General features: G+C 34.7%; 1 protein-coding gene across 3 annotated transcripts in view; it reads right to left on the reverse strand.

Annotated features, from left to right (window-relative positions):
• IL1RAPL1 (interleukin 1 receptor accessory protein like 1) overlaps positions 1-22,224 on the reverse strand; it is a 774,514-nt gene that overhangs the window by 165,906 nt on the left and 586,384 nt on the right. For all 3 annotated transcript variants that reach the window (XM_080576262.1, XM_080576263.1, XM_080576261.1), the window contains one exon: positions 8,444-8,518. In XM_080576262.1, the coding sequence (XP_080432388.1) occupies positions 8,444-8,518 (75 nt within the window). The remainder of the gene's footprint in view (positions 1-8,443; positions 8,519-22,224) is intronic.

Here is a 22,224-nt window from a genome sequence, read left to right on the forward strand (position 1 = left end):
TAGAGTATTCTTTGAGGGATATGTTCGCAAATGTAAGAATTTATCACAAGCATTTAAGCCCCTGAGCTCCTCAGTGTTCCTTCAAATAAGTCTCCATTGTTTACTGCCATGTCAAATCCCAGATAATAATTGCTATCAAGAAATTATGCAAATTTAGATAGATTTTTCAGAAACACACCTGTGTACAGAACTAAATCTTAATACATTCTACAACACAGTACATATAAGATGTAAAATAAATAAATATTCAGTGCAGCTTCTTGTAAAACCAATCCTAATTTGGACTGCATGAACATATACTGATCACCAATAATGCTGGAAAGACTGGAACTGGAAAACAGACTAATTCCTGTGAGAAAATAATAATAATAATAATAATAATAATAATAACAACAATAAAGCAAACAAACAAACAAACAAACAAAACTGGTCTAGCATTCATAGATCCACCAATGGTTCACGGAAATCCTTAATGAGATCAGCTTTAAATCTGAAGATCATTGTTGCTCACAAGAGATCAGAATATTCTGGAGTAGCATATTAATTAATTACAAAAAAAAAAGTTATCAATCATAAGTGCTTAGGACAAAGCATAAAATTTTGATTTTGATATTTACTACTCAACATTTGCATATTTTTGCTTAGTGACATTAAGTTACATTTTGTTTTTTTTTGTATGCAAGGAAACACTTGTGTTTCAACAACAGATAAGATTAAGTATCTATATGTAAGTTACAAACAGAAAGCAGAGCTTACAAGCCAAAAATCTGGTGAAAATAATCACAGAAAAATGTGACTCCTGATGTTTGAAATTTATGCAATTATAGTCTTTTTAGAACTATAATTTTCAAAGGGTGCCAATCATGTACAGTGTATGCCTATTTCTAGATTGTATTTCATGGTATATGGTATTCTGTATTTATGATAATCTTGGTTTTGTTAAGTTATATCCTGCTGTCTCCCACATCTGCACATAAAGAATGGACATAGCTGTAGAGAGACGGAAGAGACCCTTTTGATTGCATCAAATCAGATTTGGAAGTTTACCACTGAAACTACCTCAGATAAGTATTGCATAGAGTACACTCCAGAGCAGACATTTTTCAGTGGATTATAACCTAACATGAAAAAAGAAGTCTGATTATTCCCTCATAAATTCAGATAAACTTTTCCCAGACAACGCATTAATAAAATGAGATAAAATTTGAACAAATATTTTGTTGAGTTTTATCTATATGAGTGTATGTATATATAAGTTAGATATGTAGGGAGAGATTGGATATACACACGTATATATGTTTAGACTCAGATGTACACACACATGAAGAATGAGAGAAAATAAACATTTTAAATACATAAATATGATATTTCTAATTATCTTATTTATGATCTTTTAATCTTCCTGATTAAATCAACAAAGAGTAGGAGAATTAGCTGAAGTCATCACTGATTTGTAACTCTAAACATCCTCAGTGAATTAGTACAGTTGAATACTTTGAATCACTTTCTGTCTCTTTTTTAAGAAACTATGCTTGGCCCTATGAGGACACCCTCAGCTGCAGAATAATTGGATTAATGCAATTCTATAGCAGAGACTACAATGTACCTAATAAAATTTCATTTATTATTATTATTATTATTATTATTATTATTATTATTATTATATTAAATATTCAGATCTTAGGGATTGTAATCTCATTTATTATTATTTTTTCTTCTCTAGATTGTTTTTTTCTCTTTTAGTCAAGACTTTTGCAAGTCTTCATTCCAACTGCTCTGTGACTACTACAATTGCAATTTCTACATTTTTTTTTTCATTTATCTTGTGAAAACAAAACGTCTTCTCTGCCTTCCAAGATTAAATCACATTCAGTCTGGCATTGCCAAAGCAAGTGATAAATTTTCTCTAACTTGTCCTCTATTATCTCAGTACTAGAGTCTGACTTAAATCTATATCTCATTGGCTAAGAGAACCTATTCTGTTCTGATAAAGGAAAAGCTGACTGAAAATAAACAATAGAATTTAAATCATATGCTATTCTAGGATCTTAGATTTTAAGGTTTAAGCAGAAGTATCAACATGGAATTGGAGGGACAAATATGGTCTGTCTTCATTTTCTTCACATTGATGGTGACTGTACAGGCATGTCTTTCTTTTGGCCAAAAAAAAATATTGAGAGAAAATTAAAGACAAAAATGACCTCTCTTTTGCTACAGTAGGTTTACTGAGGGACTAAATAACAGTTCCTCTATTTTATTACATAGTTATTCAAGGCATGAGGTTGTTCAAGTTTTAAGATTCAGAACTGGAACTAGACTGGGAGAAGAGAAGTACTACCTGAAAGAACTGCCTGAGAAGAACTATGTGAAAGGAGATTGGAGCAAGGAGTGTGTTGGTCTCTTTTCTTGAGTGAAAAGTACGCAAGGCAATGGCCTCAGTTTGAGCTAGAGGAGGTTTAGATTGGACATCAGGGAGAATTTATTCATGGAAAGGGTGGCTGAGCATTGGAACAGGGGAACTGGGAGGTGGTGGAGTTGCCATCCCTGAAAGTAATGTGGATGTGTTGCTTAGGGACATGGTTTAGCAGTGGTCTTGTAGTCTTAGGTGAATGGTTGGACTTGATGATCCTGAAGGTTTTTTAAAACTTAAACAATTCTCTGATTCTCTGCTTTTGTGAAGCTGACGCTTAAGAAAAGGCAACAAAGGCAACAAGTCTTTTGAGTCTCCTAAAGCTAGGGACCATTCACCTTTTCTATTCCTATAAACACCATATGAAAAAGGGTCTCTGCAGTCATGATAGGATGAGAATAACAAAGAAGTGGGTAAAGAGTAATGTCTACTCGTTGGTAAAGAGTAATTTTACTCTTCACCAAACAGTAACAATATTTATCAGATGTCATATATCATCTGCATATAACATATATCATCTGCATCTGAAAAATTGCTGGACATTTCCTACCAACATTAGGAACTCCATTCCTAAGCTCATTTCTTCCTGTATTTCAGCAAAATTCACACAGGTGGGTATTTTAGAGAGGAATGGGATGAAGGAGATGTCAGCCTCTCTTGATGTAAAAGTACTTGTGTGGCAATGAAGGAACCTGAGCACAAGGCTACCAAGATCTTTCTCACAGTGTAAAGTCTCAGCAGCTGTGCTGATATGCAAATCACACTCTGGCTCCTTTCTGTGCATGGGATGGGACAATCCCATGCAATGGGATGAATGGGATGTGCAATGGAGGTGACACCATTTCCTTTCACTTTGTGCTGGGCCAGTGACTGTGCAGGAACCTCCTTCACATTGGCATGTTCCAATTAATGGATTTTGCTGCTATGTGGAAGCACTTGGAAGGGACTGCGGCTTTCTTCTTTAAAACCAGATTACCGTAGAGTAAAGAACACTGGTGTAATTAGAGAAACTCCCTATATCATTATGAAAAAGATTCTATTCCTGTTACAGAGTCAGTATAACAGTTAGAATAACTGTGTACAGATAAAAAAAAATATTAAATATTCTTACATTTTAATTATCATGCAGAAAGGAGACACGTATTGCTAGTTATTTCATATCACTTTAGTTAATTTATTTATACAGTTACTGATTAGGATAGCTAAGGAGTTCTTTTATTATTAACAAAGCCAATTTGTGTGGAAGATTTTTATGAAAACACGGTAGTATAAATGAAGTAGTATTCTCCTCTACCTGAAGTATGCTTATCTCCTTCCAGAACTTCCTTATATTCTTATTTTTATTTTAGGGAAAACAAAACCAAACAAAACCAAACAAAAAACTACCACCACCAACAACAACAAAAACAACAACAAAAACCCACCACCAATAAAAGCAACAAAGTCAAAGCAGTTTTAGTGACATTTTTTCGTGAACAAATGTTCAGGAGGTGGAGAAAGAAGCAAGCCCCTAGACAGTAGTGTTTAATTTTATGGAAATGATGGCCTGAAACAAATAAAAAAACTACATTCATTTCATATTTGGTTACAAGGGTAAATTTGTGTTGGATGAAATTTGATAAAACTCATTTCATTCAGATCACAGAGAAAGTATTTAGATGACTGTCCAGATTTATCTTTTAGGTCCACAGAATCACCGAATCACAGAATCATCTAGGTTGGAAGAGACCTCCAAGATCACCGAGTCCAACCTCTGACCTAACACTAACAAGTCCTCCACTAGACCATATCACTAAGCTCTAAATCCAAACGTCTTTTAAAGACCTCCAGGGATGACATGTAATGCTGGGAATCTCTCTCTCTCTTTTTTTTTTTTTAACTCTAACATAAAACCTAACTGAAAAAAATTCAACAATTGCTTTATTTTTCTAGGTGAATTTTGGCATTTCAAATTACAGGCTTGTGTATAATCAGGAAATGGGACAACATAGGATAACTAGTTTAAGAAGTGTTTAAGATCATTCTTGAGATTTTGGTTTGGTTTGGTTTGTTTGTTTCTTTAATTCTGATCCATTATGGTCTGTTGTGGAAACACACCTTTCTTCTTTTAGTTCATAAAAACGGACCAACTTGATAATAGAATCAGATTTTCTACAGTCAGACTAAAATTATAATGATTCCTGTTTCTTTAGGAAGAATTAATGTTTTACAGTGCTGGTGGGAAAAACAATGTTGACTGAAAAGCCAGGTGAAACTGAAAAGCCTCAAAATTTCCCAATACAGAAAAACAGAAGAGAATTTTTATACAAATATGTATATCATCGATATATTTCTATCAAATATATAACATCTACATGAATCTAGAATTTTTAAAAGATACAGTTATTTGATGTTTAGAATTTTCATATATTAGTTTTTTTTGTTTTGTTTTTTTTTTTTAATATCTGTAGGGCTTTGTTTGCAGATTTTGGTAGTGTATCGAATGTAAGAGGAAAAAAATCACAGGATGCAGTTCTGTGCATCTGCATGTTGTTCCTCATTACCTGTGCCCTACATCCCCTTTCCTCCCCTTCATTACCTGCTTTTCCTTGTTCTCCAGCTCATGCTGCTGCCAGCCCACAGAATAGCTCAGAGCTGAGCAGAAAACACACCTCCGTACAGCTCTAAACTTCTTGCAGGCTTCATACTTTTGAAGCTTATATTTGACATAATATTTTATCTAGAGGCATTGTTTCCAGAGAAGCAGTTTATATTGAAATCACCACAGCTATCTAGGAATCCTTTGTCAGGAGAAAAGCTTAAAAAGAAAACAGAATTTTTACCCTTGCAACAGGAGTAAGTTATTGATTACAAAATTGGAAGTGGAGTTGCAAACAAAAAACATTAAATGCAGACCAGGAGAAGTTGGGAGTAAAACTTTCTTTCCTCATCAAGAATTTCTCTTCCTCATGCTTTGGTTGCCTCATGCTGTGTTTCAAGAAAAGCCTTTGAGAAATGAATTTCTCCTTCAATTTCTATCCCTACTCAGGGATTTTCTGATTATTATTCAGTGTGATAAAAAGACATTTCAAATGAGGTCTCAAGATTCCTGTAACTCTCTAAGGTTGCTCATTGCACTGTAGCCATGTTTAATACTCTCCCAAATATCAGATGAATAGCGGTACAGTTTTTCCATGAATGAATTGCTTTAGACCATGGGAGCCTTTAGGTTCGTAGGATTGAGTAGTACAGATTCTCCAGCTTTGGTTTGTTTCCTTTTGTCTTAGCAAGCCAAGCTCCATAACACTCTATCAAATACTTCTTAGAGAGAGACTCCTTCCTTCTTGTGCGGTCACCTTTTGGTCTGATGCTGTCTCATGGAAGCCATACAACACAATAATGCAACAGCTCTGTGGTCCCATTACATGAATTTTAATTACTGATTTATAGAAGAGACTGATACATCTCAGCAATAAATGTCAGATGTCTGTCACCCAGCAGTACTGGAGACAAGCAGATCAGATAGGCCTGGGGTCTTCCCACCATGATTTTGACACTTCCTGAAGATATCTTGGTTTAAGAACTGAACTTCAGAGGCTTCTCCAAAAGCAAACAAACTAAGCTTACTGAGAATTTTCTCAAAAGTCTGTTAGCACCATTCTTTGGCCTGCCAGCACAGTAAGATTTTGAGGTGAGCCATCAGTGTTGATGTTTCAGTACATCATGTGTATCCACAGAAGACAGGCATTCCTGTATGTTATGTATGCATCCCCCATGGGCATGCCCTGACACTTGGACCTTCCCTTCATTTCTATTCAAGGTGGACAACTGCGAAGTAAGAAGCACAGAAATGTGGGGAGAGAGAGTACTGACTGCACCAGCTCTGCACCTAACCAACTGGTGACCTGATGTATGAAATCCAAGACTACCTTAAGCAATTGCCTCCTATAGAGTGGCCCGTTTCTGTGCCACTCTTTCCACCAATATGTTTGTTTTCCAAATAGAGAGCTCAAACAAACCAGCCCAAACACTTTCTGGAGGAGTAATGTTTTCTGGCAGTGTCTAGGTCAGTCTGCAAGGTGTGATTACCCTCAGACGGGTGGGAGGATACTGGTGTAGGTAATTGTCTAACATTTGGCTAAGTGAACCTGGACATTATTCTGATGTTGAAGTATTTATTTATTTTATTATTTATTTATTTATTTTCAGATTATGAACTGGCCCACAAAAGTTAATGATAGCTTTCCAAAATGAAAATGAAACACAGCCCTTTCAAACATTATCAACCAGGATCAAGGCATTAAGTCTAAGAGTGGAATAATTTTCATGTCAGGGAGCTATCCTTTTTTTTTTACTTCCTCCAGTACTCACTTACTTTTTCACAGACTTTGAAACAACAAATTAATATATTATTGCAGTGTCTTGCTATAAGGTTAAGTATTATATTTTCATGTTTGTTTATGATCAGTCTTGCTAATCTGTCTGAAAGTGATATTTTCAAGTTAACCTTTCCACATTCACCAAAAGCTATTTAGTTGTCTGAAAAGTGTCTTCCATAACCCAGAATTTCTCATATCATTCATTCTATTTCCTAGAACCAACAGAAATCAAAGGTATGATTTTTTCAAAAAATCATAGATAAAAAGCCTCTAGCCAGCCATTAATAATTACACTGTTATTGGATTAGTCTCATCAATGCAGTATATTGGCAAGACATTGGCAAAGCCCCCAAAAGATCTGACTTTTTTTTTTTTCATTAAAAAAATACCTCTGTAAGCAACAATAGTTAGGAGAAGAAAAAAAAAAGTAAAAAAAAAAAAAAATGTGTGCAGAGTCACTTTCTTTCTGCTTCCTAAGCTTGTAGGTGAATGAAAAGTAAAATCATCTAGGACTGTCGAACAGGAGAAGTTTTCTGAGTTGCTGTATCAGAAATGATGCCTTCAGAAACAACAGAATTTAGCTGTATTAGGAAACATATCTCCCATTGTCTGTATAATTTTTTTCAGAAGACGGGTATACCGGCACCTCAGAATATCACCTGATTAGCTTGAATTATTTGATGAATATCAAAAGAAAGATGAGTTATACTATGGCCACTACTAGCTAGACTGGCAAGCACCATAAAATGCTCTGTCAGTGTCTGTCAGAACTCATTTGCAAACCTGTTTTTTCCTGATGTTGCACTGCAGAATGTCTTGAGTTTTGTTTTCTTTCTTTCTGGGATGTAGACAATCAACAGACTTGTTTCCCTTTGTTTCTGTAGCTAACGTTCTGGAAGTTCCACCACCAAGTTACTGTTCTGACACCTAGTCATAATTCCAGCATAACCTACTGAAAAGTGCTTGTTTCTTACAAGTTGCCCTCAGTGTCAGTCCACAAATGAGATGGACTGTTATATCCTTCAAGCTGTAGTCACTCATTTGCTTAGCTCTGGAACCTTAATTACTTGTATGGCACTAGGAGACCAAAGTGACAATATATACCCACCACCAAGGTGGAAAAAATGGTTGCTTCATGCATGAATTACTCTCCATTCATAAACATAAGTATCTGTACATTCAAAATAATCAAATTCCATTATGTTAACTTCTCACTGTTTGCTGAATGGTTTTAGACCAGCAGAGCATTTATAATTAGAGAATATATTTGCAATTCCAAAAGTAATTGCCAAAGCAAAGAAGTCTTGCAAGCAGAATTCAAACCACAAAATCCTACCAAATCTGAAATACATCATGGATATATTTAAATATACAGAAAAGGGAAACTTTAGAAAGAGAAGCTGAGGTACGTGTATAACTATAGCCTTTCAGCAATGGCAAAAACCAACATCAGTAGTAAGTATTCAAGGTCTTGGTATTCAGTACTAATTCCTACCAACTATTTGCGAGCAACACCCTACTAGATGGTGTATGATACATCTCTGCATGTCAGTATAGTATATTTAATGACTTTTCAGTGAAAGTATTAATGTCATCACTCTATCACACCATTATACATTAACACATCAAATATCTTCACACAATTTCAATTAAAAAAAATGCGTTTGCTACTTACCTAACTGGGTCTCCTGAATTGTTAGCTTACTCTCCAAGGGGTGTAAAAGCTTTGGTGGTTTATCTGTTAGTGGTGCTAGAAAAGAAAGAAATTTACATATATAGTTTTCTGATAATTATTATGTAGAATAAGATTTATTTATATATATATATATTCAGAAATGCTTTGGTTTCTTTTTGTTGTTGTTTAAGTAATGTTCATGCCTTCAGTAGCCATAAATGTTTTTTACTTACAGAGTAAACATAGTATCAAAAATTAGAATCTTTCACATATTGAAGCAATGAAGACATTTGTGTCTCCATGTGTGACATCTCTCTAGACTCTCACAAAAACCCTGTAGTAGCATCTTGCAGTTTTGTGTTTGCCTAAATGTTATCCAGTACTTTGTTGCTTGTTATAATATTTAAATACATTTCTGCCAAATATAGTCACTAACAGACAAATAACAAAAACTAAGCTGCTGTAAAACAATTTTGAACATCTAATGATAATTTTATTTAAAAATACTTTACTGTCTGAAGATTCTGAAGGTGGACTGAACATAAAAGATGTTCATTTTCACAATCCAGGGAATGGATGCAATAAAATAATGTCAAGGCTTCTAATAAAATTTCTTCCTTCCCCACTTTTCATCTACTTCTAACTACTTATTGTAGAATTATGCAAATTATGGAATAAGAGTTTTGTCATGGTCAAAAACATTCTGAAGGTGCTAATAGGAACATGGTGAGGCATGTTCAAACCATTCTACTGGGTTCATCATCTGTATACTTAATTCATATAAGTGACATTGATTATTACTACTTTTGTAATACTAACTCCTGTTAGGAAGTCTGCTCTTTACTGATCTCTGACGGACAAGTGCATGATATATTAAAAGTATTAAAAGAACTTTTTCTTTTCTTTTTCTTTTTCTTTTTTTTTTTTTTTTCTTTCCTTTAAAATGATTACTGTGTTCATGGGAAATCTCCAAATTTTTGCCCCCTGGAATATTTTGATATTTAGCTTTCCAATATTAATTCATATTTCAGTCTTTAACATAGATTATGGGCTGTCAGAGATTTAAAGTACCTTTGACATTCTGGTATAACTGTATAATATTTTCTCCCTCAAACTTGTCAAATAACTGCTTCCTTTCTTACTGACACACACACACATCCACGTGTGTGGGTTTAATCTACTAAACATGCTCATCTCCTGTCAGTTGAACTGAGGGAGAGTTTTAGTTGCTTTTTATTTGCTACATTTGCTTTACTCTTTGACTAAATTATCAATGCCCTTTAATATCTACAGTATTAATACTAATAGAGCAACAAGTACAGAATGGATCCATTATCAACATTTTCTTTTGGCTTTACAGAGGTTTTCCCTTATCTGACCAGAGCATAAACCCACCCAACTGATGTTTTAGATGTTCACCCATCAGTGCTAGTGCTGAATCAAAATCTCTTCAAGGAAGGGTAAAGAGCTGGATTTGGTCCAGAGACCTTCTTTCAGTTCATTTTTCCAGCAACAGCTTCTACTTCCTAGAGGAAATCATTCTGCATTACAGACTTTACAGAGAGACAGCAGCTGTGAAAGACTTTTAGGCAATATCCCTGGGTTGTTACTTTTCTTTACACTGATTTGAATGCATTTTAGCTTTTTCTATTTTTTTTTTCTTTTCTTTTCCTTGGGGGCTAAAGTGGGTGGAAGGGAAAAGTATTCAAATTGGTGAGATATATGTTTTCTTAAACTGCAAAATTAGTCATTCCCGATTCTTAACTTCTCCACAAAGGCCCTTAATTTATCAGCAGATTGCCATTTTTAAAAAAATCATCCACTATGAATTTAAATGTAGTTATGCAGTTCCGTCATTCTCAATTCAATTACCATTCATCAGATAATGTTTTCTGAGTCACTGTTGTTCTAAATCTGTTTTGAGACTCTTCAAGCAAACAAAGTTTTCTCATTGTAAGTAAAGATATATTAACTGGTTGAGTTCATCTAAATACAACAAATGAGTAGATTAGAAAACAGTATTTTTTCCTGTTTAAGCAAAGACAGACATTACTTTTGTGGTCTTGTACTTCAGGCCTCTAAGAGCTTCATATTTCTAAATGAATAGGCACAAGTTATCCCATACTAGTAGCATGTAGATGAGTCATACTTGAAGAAAAATATGAAGTTATTATATAATTGTTCAGTATGATGTTATATGGTATGGAATATCCCTTTGGCCAGTTTGGGTCAGCTGTCCTGGGTCTCTCCTGGGTCTGCACCCCCAGCCTCACTGGCAGGGCAGCATGAGAAGCTGAAAAGTGCTTGACTTAGTGTAAGCAGAGCTCTGCAACAACTAAAATGTCCATGTGTTATCAGCATTATTCTCATCTTAAATCCAAAACACAGCACCATACCAGCTACTAAGAGGAAAATTAACTCTATTCCAGCCAAAACCAGGACAATATCCACCCATTATGACATACCATCTACATCGTGCTTGGGTCCCACACACTTCAGTGCATCCCCATTAATTACCACTTTTCCTGTCCATGTATATATATATATATGTTTATATATAAATACATATTCTTGGTGAGGTCAGGAGGGGGTGGTCAGTAAAACCGCTACCTTGGACTTCTGGAGGGCAGCTTTGAATTATTCAGGACAGTGGTAGGGAGGGTCCCTTGGGAGTCAGTCCTGAAGAGCAGAGGGGTCCAGAAAGGCTAGATTCTCCTCAAGAAGGAAGTCTTTTAAGACACAGTCCTTTAAAGGCACTGCAGCAGGCTGTCCCCGCGTGCCATAAGATGAGCCAGCGGGGAAGAAAAACGGCATGGCTGAACAGGGAACTTTTGCTGTGTATTCGGGAGAAAAAGAGTTCATGTCCAGTGGAAGAAGGAGCAGGCAACTCAGGGAGAGTACAAGGAAGTTGCCATTTAGTTTTCAGCCATCATCCTCCTTACCAGAGAGGCTTTAACCACCTGGCTTTTATTTATTTATTAGACTACAAATATAAGCATGCTTTCCTGGCAATTAATCCATGTAGACCAATGCAGAGGTGAGAAGTTTTCCAGCCACCCCTCTCCCTTTCAGGTTTACACTGTCTGCAGATAGCAACATTTATTGGCAACACAGAGCTTGTGCAATCCTTGTCTAGTTTAGAAACCCTGAAGTAGACCTATTGTCTCCTATATGCTGTTTCATATCCTTCGGACCATGGGATGTGTATTCTTAACTGAGTCAATCCACAGGCTATTCAACATGAACACATTTTTCAGAAGGATATATTCAGGTATGGATATCTGGTAAACTGAACAACAAAACCAGAATTTATTCCTTTCTTCCTAATTTTTTACTAAATGACAAAAAATGAAAAAAATATATATATTAAACTCACAACAGTAGTTGGCCTCTTAGCAAGTTAAGTAGTCCTTTTATTTTTAATGAATAGTTGTAGGAAGGCAGTAATATCTATATCCTACAAAAACATTCATGATTTCAAAGCAATTCCTGTTCTGTATGGCCTGCAAAGAAACAAAATTCTTTTGAATGTTTTCAAAAAAAAAAAAAAAAGAGATGATCCTCTTCCCACTACAATCTACGTGATTGTCATACAGGAAGAACAGTGTTCATATTCCTATGCTTGTTCTTACACAAGGCATTGTCAAATTCCTTAGAAAGAAATTCAATTCCTGGACATTATCATCTACAGATGCATGGATTCACATTATCTCTCTTCCCCTCCCATCTTTTCCCTTTTCCTTTCCCTTCCCCTCTCACACCTACTTCCTTCTTCCTCTACCTCATCCTCTTTCCCTTCCTTTCTTTTTCTCTCTCTCTCTTTTTTTTTTCCCCACTTAAGAGTCAAGAAACTTATTCTAGGTAAAGTTAACAAAAACTGGTGGGTTCCTCTCTCAAAAAACAAAAAACAAACAAAAAAAAAAAGGAGGGCAGGGATGTTTGGTTAGCTTCTCACAAAGAAAAAGAAATGTTGGATCATAAATAAAGTTTACAACCCTTCTTTGATTTCTGAGCAATCACGGCTGAATGGTTTGCAAACAAATGTGTGTCAAACTTTCTTTTCATTAAAAACAAACCAAACTAAAACAAACAAACAAAAACAAATAAAATCATATGTGAAGTAACCAATTCTGAAACTGTATTAAAACTAATATTTAACTTTAGAGGTATTGTTCAGCTGCAGATATATTGATCGCGCACAAAGAGAAAGTACCGAAATTCACATTCTATGTCTATCAGAATGGATGTACTTCTAAAAGGCACTGAAAATTTGTCTTGTGGTGATGAAACTGAGAGCCACTGCAATCAGGCACACAGCTGGAAACTAGCCAGAAGATAATATTTTTAGATCGTCTGCCTCCTTCCACACTTCTCTTTCTAAGCTACATCTTTAACTTTAGCTGTCTATGGTCACATGATACATTTGCTCTATTCAAATTTTGGTTATTTGAAGAGACTAGGCACTTTTTAGAAATTCTTATAGCTAATGAAGAAAAGGAATCCCCTGGAATGTACATAAGAATGTCACTAATATGGACACCAAAAAATTAAGTTGCTTCAAAGCATACAAGCCTGAATAAATATATAACTAAGCAAGCCAAAGATCTATCTTTAAGTCTGCTTTACAAAGTGTTCTGATTCTTCTTAGGAAATTCTGATGATAACAGTCTTCATTTCTTCGGGGCAGACAGGACTGTGTGGAGTTGTCTACAACTCAGAAAGGCAATTTCTTGGCTGGAAAGCCAGGGCAATTCCTGCAAGAAAATAAGTTCCCAAGAATGCTTGGAACTTACTTGGTCATTTTGAGTTTTCTGTATTTTAAAACACTTTTGTTCAGCTATTTCATTGAAGTAAAACTTATTTTCTGAAAAAAAAAAAAACTTCTGATCATTTTCAGACGTGAAGTAATGCAAAGTGATTAAACCTCTTCTGTTTATGAACTCAGTTTGTTTTTAGAGAAAATGACTAGAATGTCCCTAGAATATATTACAAATATAGTACAGGATTAAATAGGGAAAAAATGATGTATTACTATGCAAATATATATATATATATATATTCCTACTCTGAAATTAAAGGAAACCAAAAAGATAGAGTTATTTTCTTGAAGTCCACATTATTTGTCTGAATTCATCCAACAGTTCAGAAAGATATGCCACGTCTTTGCTTGCCTCATTACAATTTACTTTTCTGCTCCGCGCTTCGTTCTGTTATTTTGGCACAGGCCAGAGGCCACAACTCTGGGAACAAGACTCCCCCTGTAGCAGCAGCATATAGAATCATAGAATCATTACGGTTGGAAAAGACCTCCAAGATCATCTGGTAGACTGCGATAAATATATATATATATAAATATATATATAATAAACATGAATATTTTCAGCCTGAACCTGCAGTCTTGAAACAATAGTATACACAGTCACTGTCCAGGTGGAAGTCACTGTCCAGTATTGAGATCTCTGAATCTCTTGAGTAATTGTGAGCATAGCAAAACTTAAATAATGCAAGTGTGTTTGTTTGTTTCATTCTTTTAATATATATATAGACCTACCTATTCATATATACCACTAGAGACATTAATACCTTTTCAAAAATAAATATATGGCCAGATCTGTTATTAAAGGGAAATTATTTATACATGTTTGAGGCTTCTAATAAATGTAAATATAATTTCTTAGTTAAAAACAGATTAGTTTTCATTCACACAGATATCATTTAAAATCACATATACCATGAATTAATTTCACAGCAGTCCCACTGTGAATTCTGCCTCACTGCGTGGACAAGCCTCGTTATACCCTGAATCAAGCAGTTCAAACTGAGGGTAGATCCATACAAGGATAATAAAGATATATGCATGAAGCATGTGATCACAAATGGACTCCTAAATGTGACTTAGTTATCACAATGACTGGTTGAAGATCAGATTTTATCTGCTGAAATGTTCCATAAATCTTGCATTTAGAGACAAAAATTCTGCCTCTTCTTTCAGTTTATGCCTTTCTCATTGTCTTCTCTTTATCACATACTATAAAACCACCAAGCAACCCTATTGATGTGGGTATACTAATGAAAATTGTCTTTATTTCTCATACCTAATCCTTTCTACTGTTTTTTTTTTTTTTTCCAAAATTAGGTAATATTTTTTACCTTTTTTTTTTTTTCCCCTTAAGTAATGAATGTACAGTACTATGTAATTCAGTACAGAAAATTTATTTAATTACACAGGAAGCCCAGCACTTTCTGTAAGAAACTGTAGTAGCATATAAGGTGGTAATTAATAAAGTTAATAAATAATAAATATTTAATATTTGTTAATATGACATTGTTATGCAAATAAAGATGCTATTGTTATGGGAAAAAAAAGTTTTAATGAGGTAAGTTGGGAAAGGCAGAAGCATTGAAAAAATGAAAACTTATGAGATGGCATGAAGCTTAAAGGTTTGCCAGGAAGCTCTTTATAATATTTTAATCTTGTGAGTCCCCTGTGATCAACATCAGGTTGAATACTGGAGGAGAACAGATGCATCCAGATGTTGGTTTTTTTTTAAATACTCATCTCTAATTGAATATGATGTGACATTTACACTACCCCTATGACTGTAGAAGATGTATATATTGCTCTTTTTATCTGGTAATTTTCTTCAACACACAGTGGCATTTTCCAACTATCTCCGAGGAAAAGGTTCTCATAATCAAAATGCTCTCATCACAGATACTGATGCAGTCTTGAAATACAAAAGAACCAAACAGCGTATGTAGTTAAAACCACTGACTGAAATATCAGCCTAATATCTTGACAGTATCAGTTTCTTTGTGTGGAAGATTTAAAATTCATATTTTGATCTAACAAAGCAGAGAGGAAGGAAGAAAACAAGGCTTTGATCCTAAGAGAATGTTCTTATATGGACAACCCTCCCGCCCCACCCTGCAAAAACAAAGAAGATACACAAAATACAAAAAAAATAATAAATCAAATAAAAATATTGAAGGGTAAAAAAATGTCCAAAATAAATTATTTTCTATCTTCCATACAGTTGCTAAGCATTGCAACATTTTTTCTGTACAACAGTAATTCCTAAACCAAGATGACTGAAATGAGACTTTCTATGTAGCTCTATGAAAAGGATGTCATGCTGAAGAGTGGTCTGTCTGCATGGTCTCTTCAGTTTGTTCCTCCCCTTCCACCTAAGAGATATCAGATCATCTCTAAAAAATGAGAAATGTTGAACATGGTAGTTGTTGTTGTTGTTGCCTTAAATGAACATTTGATATATTATCTGTGTGTTTAATTAAAATATATGCTCCTAACAGAAGAATAAAGCCATATATCTAGGAGCACTTTAACCAGGAGATTCTCTGAAGTTTAAGCTTATTTGTGGAGCTCAGCAGCATTTCACTCAGCAGGAATTTTGTTTTGTCATGTTTATATTACTGACTCACATGAGGCCTTTAGGCTCATGCTCATGACAGAGTGCCTTAAGTGGATTATTTTGCATAACTATATTTACATTCCTTGTGGAGGAGCTCCACACCTGTTGCTTATCACATGCTACAGGGCACTCTTATTAACCATGTCAATGGGATGTGGCATATTGTTCAGCCTCTAACTATTCTTTCTGCACTTGTAATGGCAACTGGCAGGCAAAATAAGTTGAGGACAAAGAACACCACTGCAATTAACATGCCTTAGTATTCAATTACCGTGCTCCTGGTTTGAATTTATATTGTTCTACAGTTTTATCTACACAGAGATTTCTCTAACCCCTCCATCCCCCCCTTTTTCTCTGGGGCTAGGGCATGTCTTGGTCTTTTCAACCATGTGAGAATAGGATGAAATAAATCCAGCTGACCTTAGTTAAACTGCGCTTCTTTTATTCCAAGACAAATTAAAAGCTTTTGGAGCTTGTCTTCTATCACTTTTTAAGTCTGGCAGCCCATATTCATGATTTTCTGAGGGGTCTATATGACCCTTACTGTAAATACTTTGGGGTATTTTGAACCAATGAGAGTATTTTTTGCTCCTACATCTGTGTGTTTAGATGCCATTGTTTAGGCTGTGAAGCTGTACAAATCTTGTATAAGGCTTGTGAAACAAGCAGAAACATATGCAGTATTCTTAACATCGGGGCTACCTGAATAGATTATGTATTAAGGAAGCAAAACAGAGAGTTATATAAATCATGGGGTTTGCATGAACAAATGAAAAAAGCTACAAAGCTGGTGAAGGGCCTGGAACACAAGTCCTTTAAGGAGCGGCTGAGGGAACTGGGGTTGTTTAGTCTGGAGAAGAGAAGGCTCGGGGAGACCTTATTGCTCTCTACAACTACCTGAAAGGAAGTTGTGGGGAGGTGGGGGTCGGCCTTTTCTTGCAGATAACTAGTGATAGGACTAGAGGGAATGAGCTCAAGTTGCACCAGGGGAGGTTCATGACGGAAATTAGGAGACATTTCTTCTCAGAAGGAGCAGTCAGGTATTGGAATGGGTTGTCCAGGGAGGTGGTGGAGTCACTGCTCCTGGAGGGATTTAAGGAAAGGTTGGCCATGGTGCTTAGTGACATGGTTTAGTGGGTGACATTGTAGTAAATGGTAGATGGTTGGACCAGATGATCTTTTAGGTCTTTTCCAACCTTAATGATTATATGATTCTATGATCTCATGTCAAGCAAGCATCCTGCCACACACATTAATAAATTTTCTCTGCATATCATCATTGATCCCCTTCTCACATCATTCCCTTTGCTCTATTCTCTTTTCATTTTTCTCTAAATTGAAGTATAGGGGAAAGAAAAATTAAAAAGTATCATACCATTATATTCTCTGTAACTAACCCAAACACTTATTTTCTTAAAAAATACTGTTCTGTGCTTTCTGGATGACTCTCAGAAAATCTCACATTAATAATCATTACAATGTCCAATTAATCTGGGATACCTACAATATCTTGTTCAGCCTGACTTTCTCCCTTCTCAGTTGAATTTGGAGTTTTATTATTCATTAATTTTTCTTTTTCTTGATTTTTACACAATCTTTATATTTTTACCTTCAAATTTAACATTACTTTCCATTTATGATTAGTTATTTTGTATAATAATCTGTCTCAGATTTAGATGCCAAACCTAAATTAACTGGAGTGTATTTTCTTTAATCCATACTTATTGTAGGACACTGGTTTTACAAAATGAATAGTAATATGTGCGAATCTCTTCCTGAAGTGCTTTTACTACTTTCTCTGACAGAGGGAGAGAGAGAAAGAGAGAATAAGAGAGAGAGAGTTCGGGCAGATAGTTCTTGGAAATACTGTAGCCCATGACCTTTGAATACAAATTCTAGATACTCTATACTTTTTCCATAATTAAATCTTTCTGCTGATAATACTGACATTTCAGAATAAGATTTCTCAGTCTCTGAGGAGGCCTTATAAAGGGAATAGGACCTTATGCACCCTGACCATTTCCATCCTTCCAAAAAAAGCTGATATTTAAAAGCCTGGCAATTAAAGTTCTTACTTAAAAAAAGTTACACAGTCCGTATAAAAAGAACATGGAGAACATGCCTGAGAACAATATCTGGCAGTAACTACCTGGGTGATATACCAAACTTTGAACAAAGGTTACTACACAAACCCAGTATGGTAAATGTTATATTAGCACATATCATGGAGTTACTTGGCAGCAAACAGAAATTAGACATCATAAGTGTTTGGTCTGCAGAAATGTTACCAGAGCCGATGGCTACACAACAATCATTTAATGCTTGGTGAAAACAAACAAACAAACAAACAAACAACAACAATGGAAACAACAGCCCCAAATCCTACTTGTAAGAAGAAATGTATATATACTTATTTACTAAAATGTGTTTAGAGTAAGCTCCAAAACCAGAACATCTTACTGGAAATAATACTTCTGTTACATAAAATAATTTTTAAAATGATGAAAAAAGTCCTTTTTAATTACAAACGTTATTAAAAACAACATTGGTGGCAAACAGTGAAGATCACATTAGATTGTTTCTTTTTCAGATTCTGTAATTGGGAAACACACTTCTCTCTCTTTGGTTAAAATTTCCTTTAAAGAACCCTTCCTGTATGTTTCTTGGGAAACAGAAGGTTGGAAAAAGCTTACTGTATGAAGTAAGTAAATTAATGCTTACTAGATCAGCATATTAGTCTATATATGTTTCTTTTGCAAGAAATACTATTTATTTGCAGAATCTCTACCATTGCAAATTTACAACAAATACATTGGTCGATTCCTCTTCATAATTAAATATCTTAGGCCAGAGGAAGTGTAAAGCTACGAACAGGTTATCTAAATTTCTAGAAAGAAAGTGACTTGCTTGAAAAGTGCTAAAAACCACAATTTTACAGGAAATTAGACTTTCCCAGTGGAAAAGAAATCTACAATTTAGAGTGTGTAATAATTCATTTTGCTTACAAATACTCTTTACTTCTGGTCTATATGGCTGACTTTGCATGTTCAAAGTGCCTAACTTGCTACGTTGCAGACATGAAAAAAAATAAATAGTTGCCACTTTAGCCAGGAAATAACAAAAGCAAAATAATTTGAACTTAAAAATTTAGAAATGCAGCAACATGATGAAAATTGAAATGTTTCTATTAGGAAATAGAGAAAGAAAAAGATTGAATGAGATATATTGCAGCTTTCACAGATGTCAAATTAAATTATAAAGGGAATAAGAAAAGTTTTTTATCATGAGAAAATCCTTATTCTTATTCTAATTGGAAGATATTTCCTTAGAAATATTTCAGTCCCATGGCTTCTGTGTTCAGTTTTGATAACAAGGAGGAAATTTTCAGTCCACAAACAGCTGTGGAAAGCAGCTATTACATTATCAGTCTCCTTTAGACAGAGAAAGAAAACAAATAAAAGTTATTATCCTGCAGTATTAGTCACATCTTTGTTATGCAGTGCACTGCATAGGAACACTGGACAATAAAGACCAGCATCTCCATTCAATAATCTTAAATACTCAGCAATCAAATAGGCTCTATGTTACTATTAAAATTTAGGGAGTAAACATAAGGACTCAACACCTTCCCAGACAGGTCAGCAAGCCTGTGTTCAGGGAAGAAGATTTTCTGAGACAAACAAACAATAGACTCTATCTTCTGCTTCTGTATTACATTCTGAAACAAAATCAGATAAACCAAGAAAGAATGAAGTCAAAAAAAAATGTATATTGTTTACACTTTTCCTACACTTTAAATAAAAATACATATATATTACAGCAAGCATGATTTTATGAATGTTTTATATTCATAGAGAACACAACATTTGAGCACTGAGGAAAACTGGGCACTATCATATACAGTCATAATATGCGTCAAAAGCATAAAGAATAATCCAACATTTTCTTTCAGAATTGGCTATATCTCAGTTATCCTTAGTCACAATATTTGACGTTTTCTTCCATGTAACTTCTCCCACAGAAGATCCAGAAATTTCCTGTATCAGAAATTTAGTTTACTTAGAACACTTGGTGGCACATAGAGAAGCTTTCTTCTATATTGCATTGTACTACCATCCAGCTCAAACTGGTATGATTGTTTACTATTATAAGTGATAGTCAAATTTCAAAAGCTGTCACAGGTCCTTCTCATGACTGGTTCATAACATATAACCCTGGGAAGTAATGCTGAAAGTGTTCCTGATGATCAGTGCCAAAAGTAAGTAATGGATTTTTTTAAATACACTAAAAAAGAAAAAGATAATTATTAAAACTATCACTTTTTGGAAGTAACATGTTTATGGTGTTCCTCTGCTTCCTACCTCTCTGCTCAGCTTCCCTGTTAGTCTAATAAACTCCAAGCCTCTTTATAGTGTTTAGAGCTGATCACTGTGGAACTCACAATAGGAGGTAGTATAACAAAGAATGGGTGCCTCAGCTAGAGTGGTGACAAGCTTAATAGGCTGTAATGCACTAACTTTGATTAATCTTTGAGTGGAATAATCACAAACTGCAAATGTAGAAGCCAGCAAAACGAAGGCTCAAAAGAAAGTAAAAAACAAACAAACAAACAAAAAACCACAAAACACTCCAGAATAAAGGAAATTTGAAAGTACTTTCTGTACTTAGGAATATGCATAATTTTCAAGCATACTCACTGATAGAGAGAAAGAGAGTGAGAAAGAGAAGCAAATCCCTCCCAAATTCACTTTGTGTAAGGAAGAGTGGAGGAAACTATGACAACATCACACATTCTACTGAAATGGCTGCTTCATGTATAAATGCAAATCTTCAAATTCTTGCAGCAGTTTTGATTCTCCCCTATCATTACTTTGATAGTTATTTTGATAGAACCAAATTTACCAAATACTTGTGGGTTCCAAAACTAATTCCACAAATACATATTTATTCTTCATAAACATATAAAAACATTCATCAATATGCTACAAATTAAGTATTGTTCAGCCAGACTACTTTCTTCTGACAAATTTGAAAGGAATATATTTCATTTATGACAGAAACAGAAAAACGAGCAAAGAAACATACATGCAGTATGAAACCAGATATATCATTCCTTGCTTGAGTTCTGGGAAAACAACTAGCTTTCAAGTACTAGTGGATTCAAGCTATCAGAAATCAGTAAGCAAGAAAATGGAAAAAAAAATGTGGTGTGGAAGAAGCCTGGAGCCATGCCATGGTCATTTCTTTCTGGAAAATACATCACGCTAAGAAGCGATGTGAAGGCAAAAGGCATCACAGTGAATGTATGTCCCTTGATGTATGTACCTCTTTTCTGCCTCCCATCAGCCTTTTTTCAAGGAAAAGGTGAAAAATGGGGTGAATTAGCTTTAATACATACTCCAAACCAAACATATACACACAAAAAATGTAGTGCAAGAAAAAGCAAACAAATTTATGATTGTATAGTAAATTGTGCTAGAAAGCCATCGTGTAGTTTTCCAAAAACACGTTTCACAAACAAATTTTGTAGAGATATTAAAAGCAGGCTCACGTAAGTCTTTTAGAACAGAAAATGTTGCTGAAAAATATATAACTTTTGCATATACTTTTTGCCTTATCCATATATTAATCAGAATGCCTCAGGAACATGTGGCTATTTCAAAGAGAATTTCTAAGAATGTAGTCTGTGAAATCTCAGAATCATAGAATCACAGAATCACAGAATGTTTGAGGCTGGAAAGGACATCTGGAGCTTTTGTAAAACACTTTTTTGACTGTTAAACTTTTTGTAAAGAAAATAATGGCTAATTTCTCCTCCAAGTGTTGACATCTTTCAACAAAATACTGACATACTAAAAGCTGCTTGTGACTGATAGAATAGCTGAGCATTGTCAGTGGACTTAGGAAAACCTAAAATATGTTTTTAATCTCAAGAATAACTTCTTACAAGAGAATTCCATAATTTCACAAATTATGTGAGAAAAAAATAATTTGAAATTAAGAACAGTCAGATATTCTGAAATCATTTGCATGCATGTTAGCATTTTCGTTATTGCAAATGCACGTTAAGATGCATTTACTATAACGGATTTACCTCATTTGTAGGCATTTCTACTTTTGTACTGTTCTCTACAAATTGTTTTCTTCACAGGTCTGCAGATATGTTTTAACTTATCCTTTCCACACCCTGTCTATATATTTAATTATCTATAATGTGCATCTTCTGCTGTTTATGTTTTGGAAATATGCAAATGGAAAAAGACAGGTTGTGGTAATTGGTAAGATAAATAACAAAAAGATAAATTCTTAAATAAAGAATGTCAGATGGGGTTAACAACAACACGACAT

The sequence above is a fragment of the Anser brachyrhynchus genome, assembly GCF_964034855.1.
Source record: "Anser brachyrhynchus genome assembly, chromosome: 1".
NCBI classification, from domain to species: Eukaryota; Metazoa; Chordata; class Aves; order Anseriformes; family Anatidae; genus Anser; species Anser brachyrhynchus.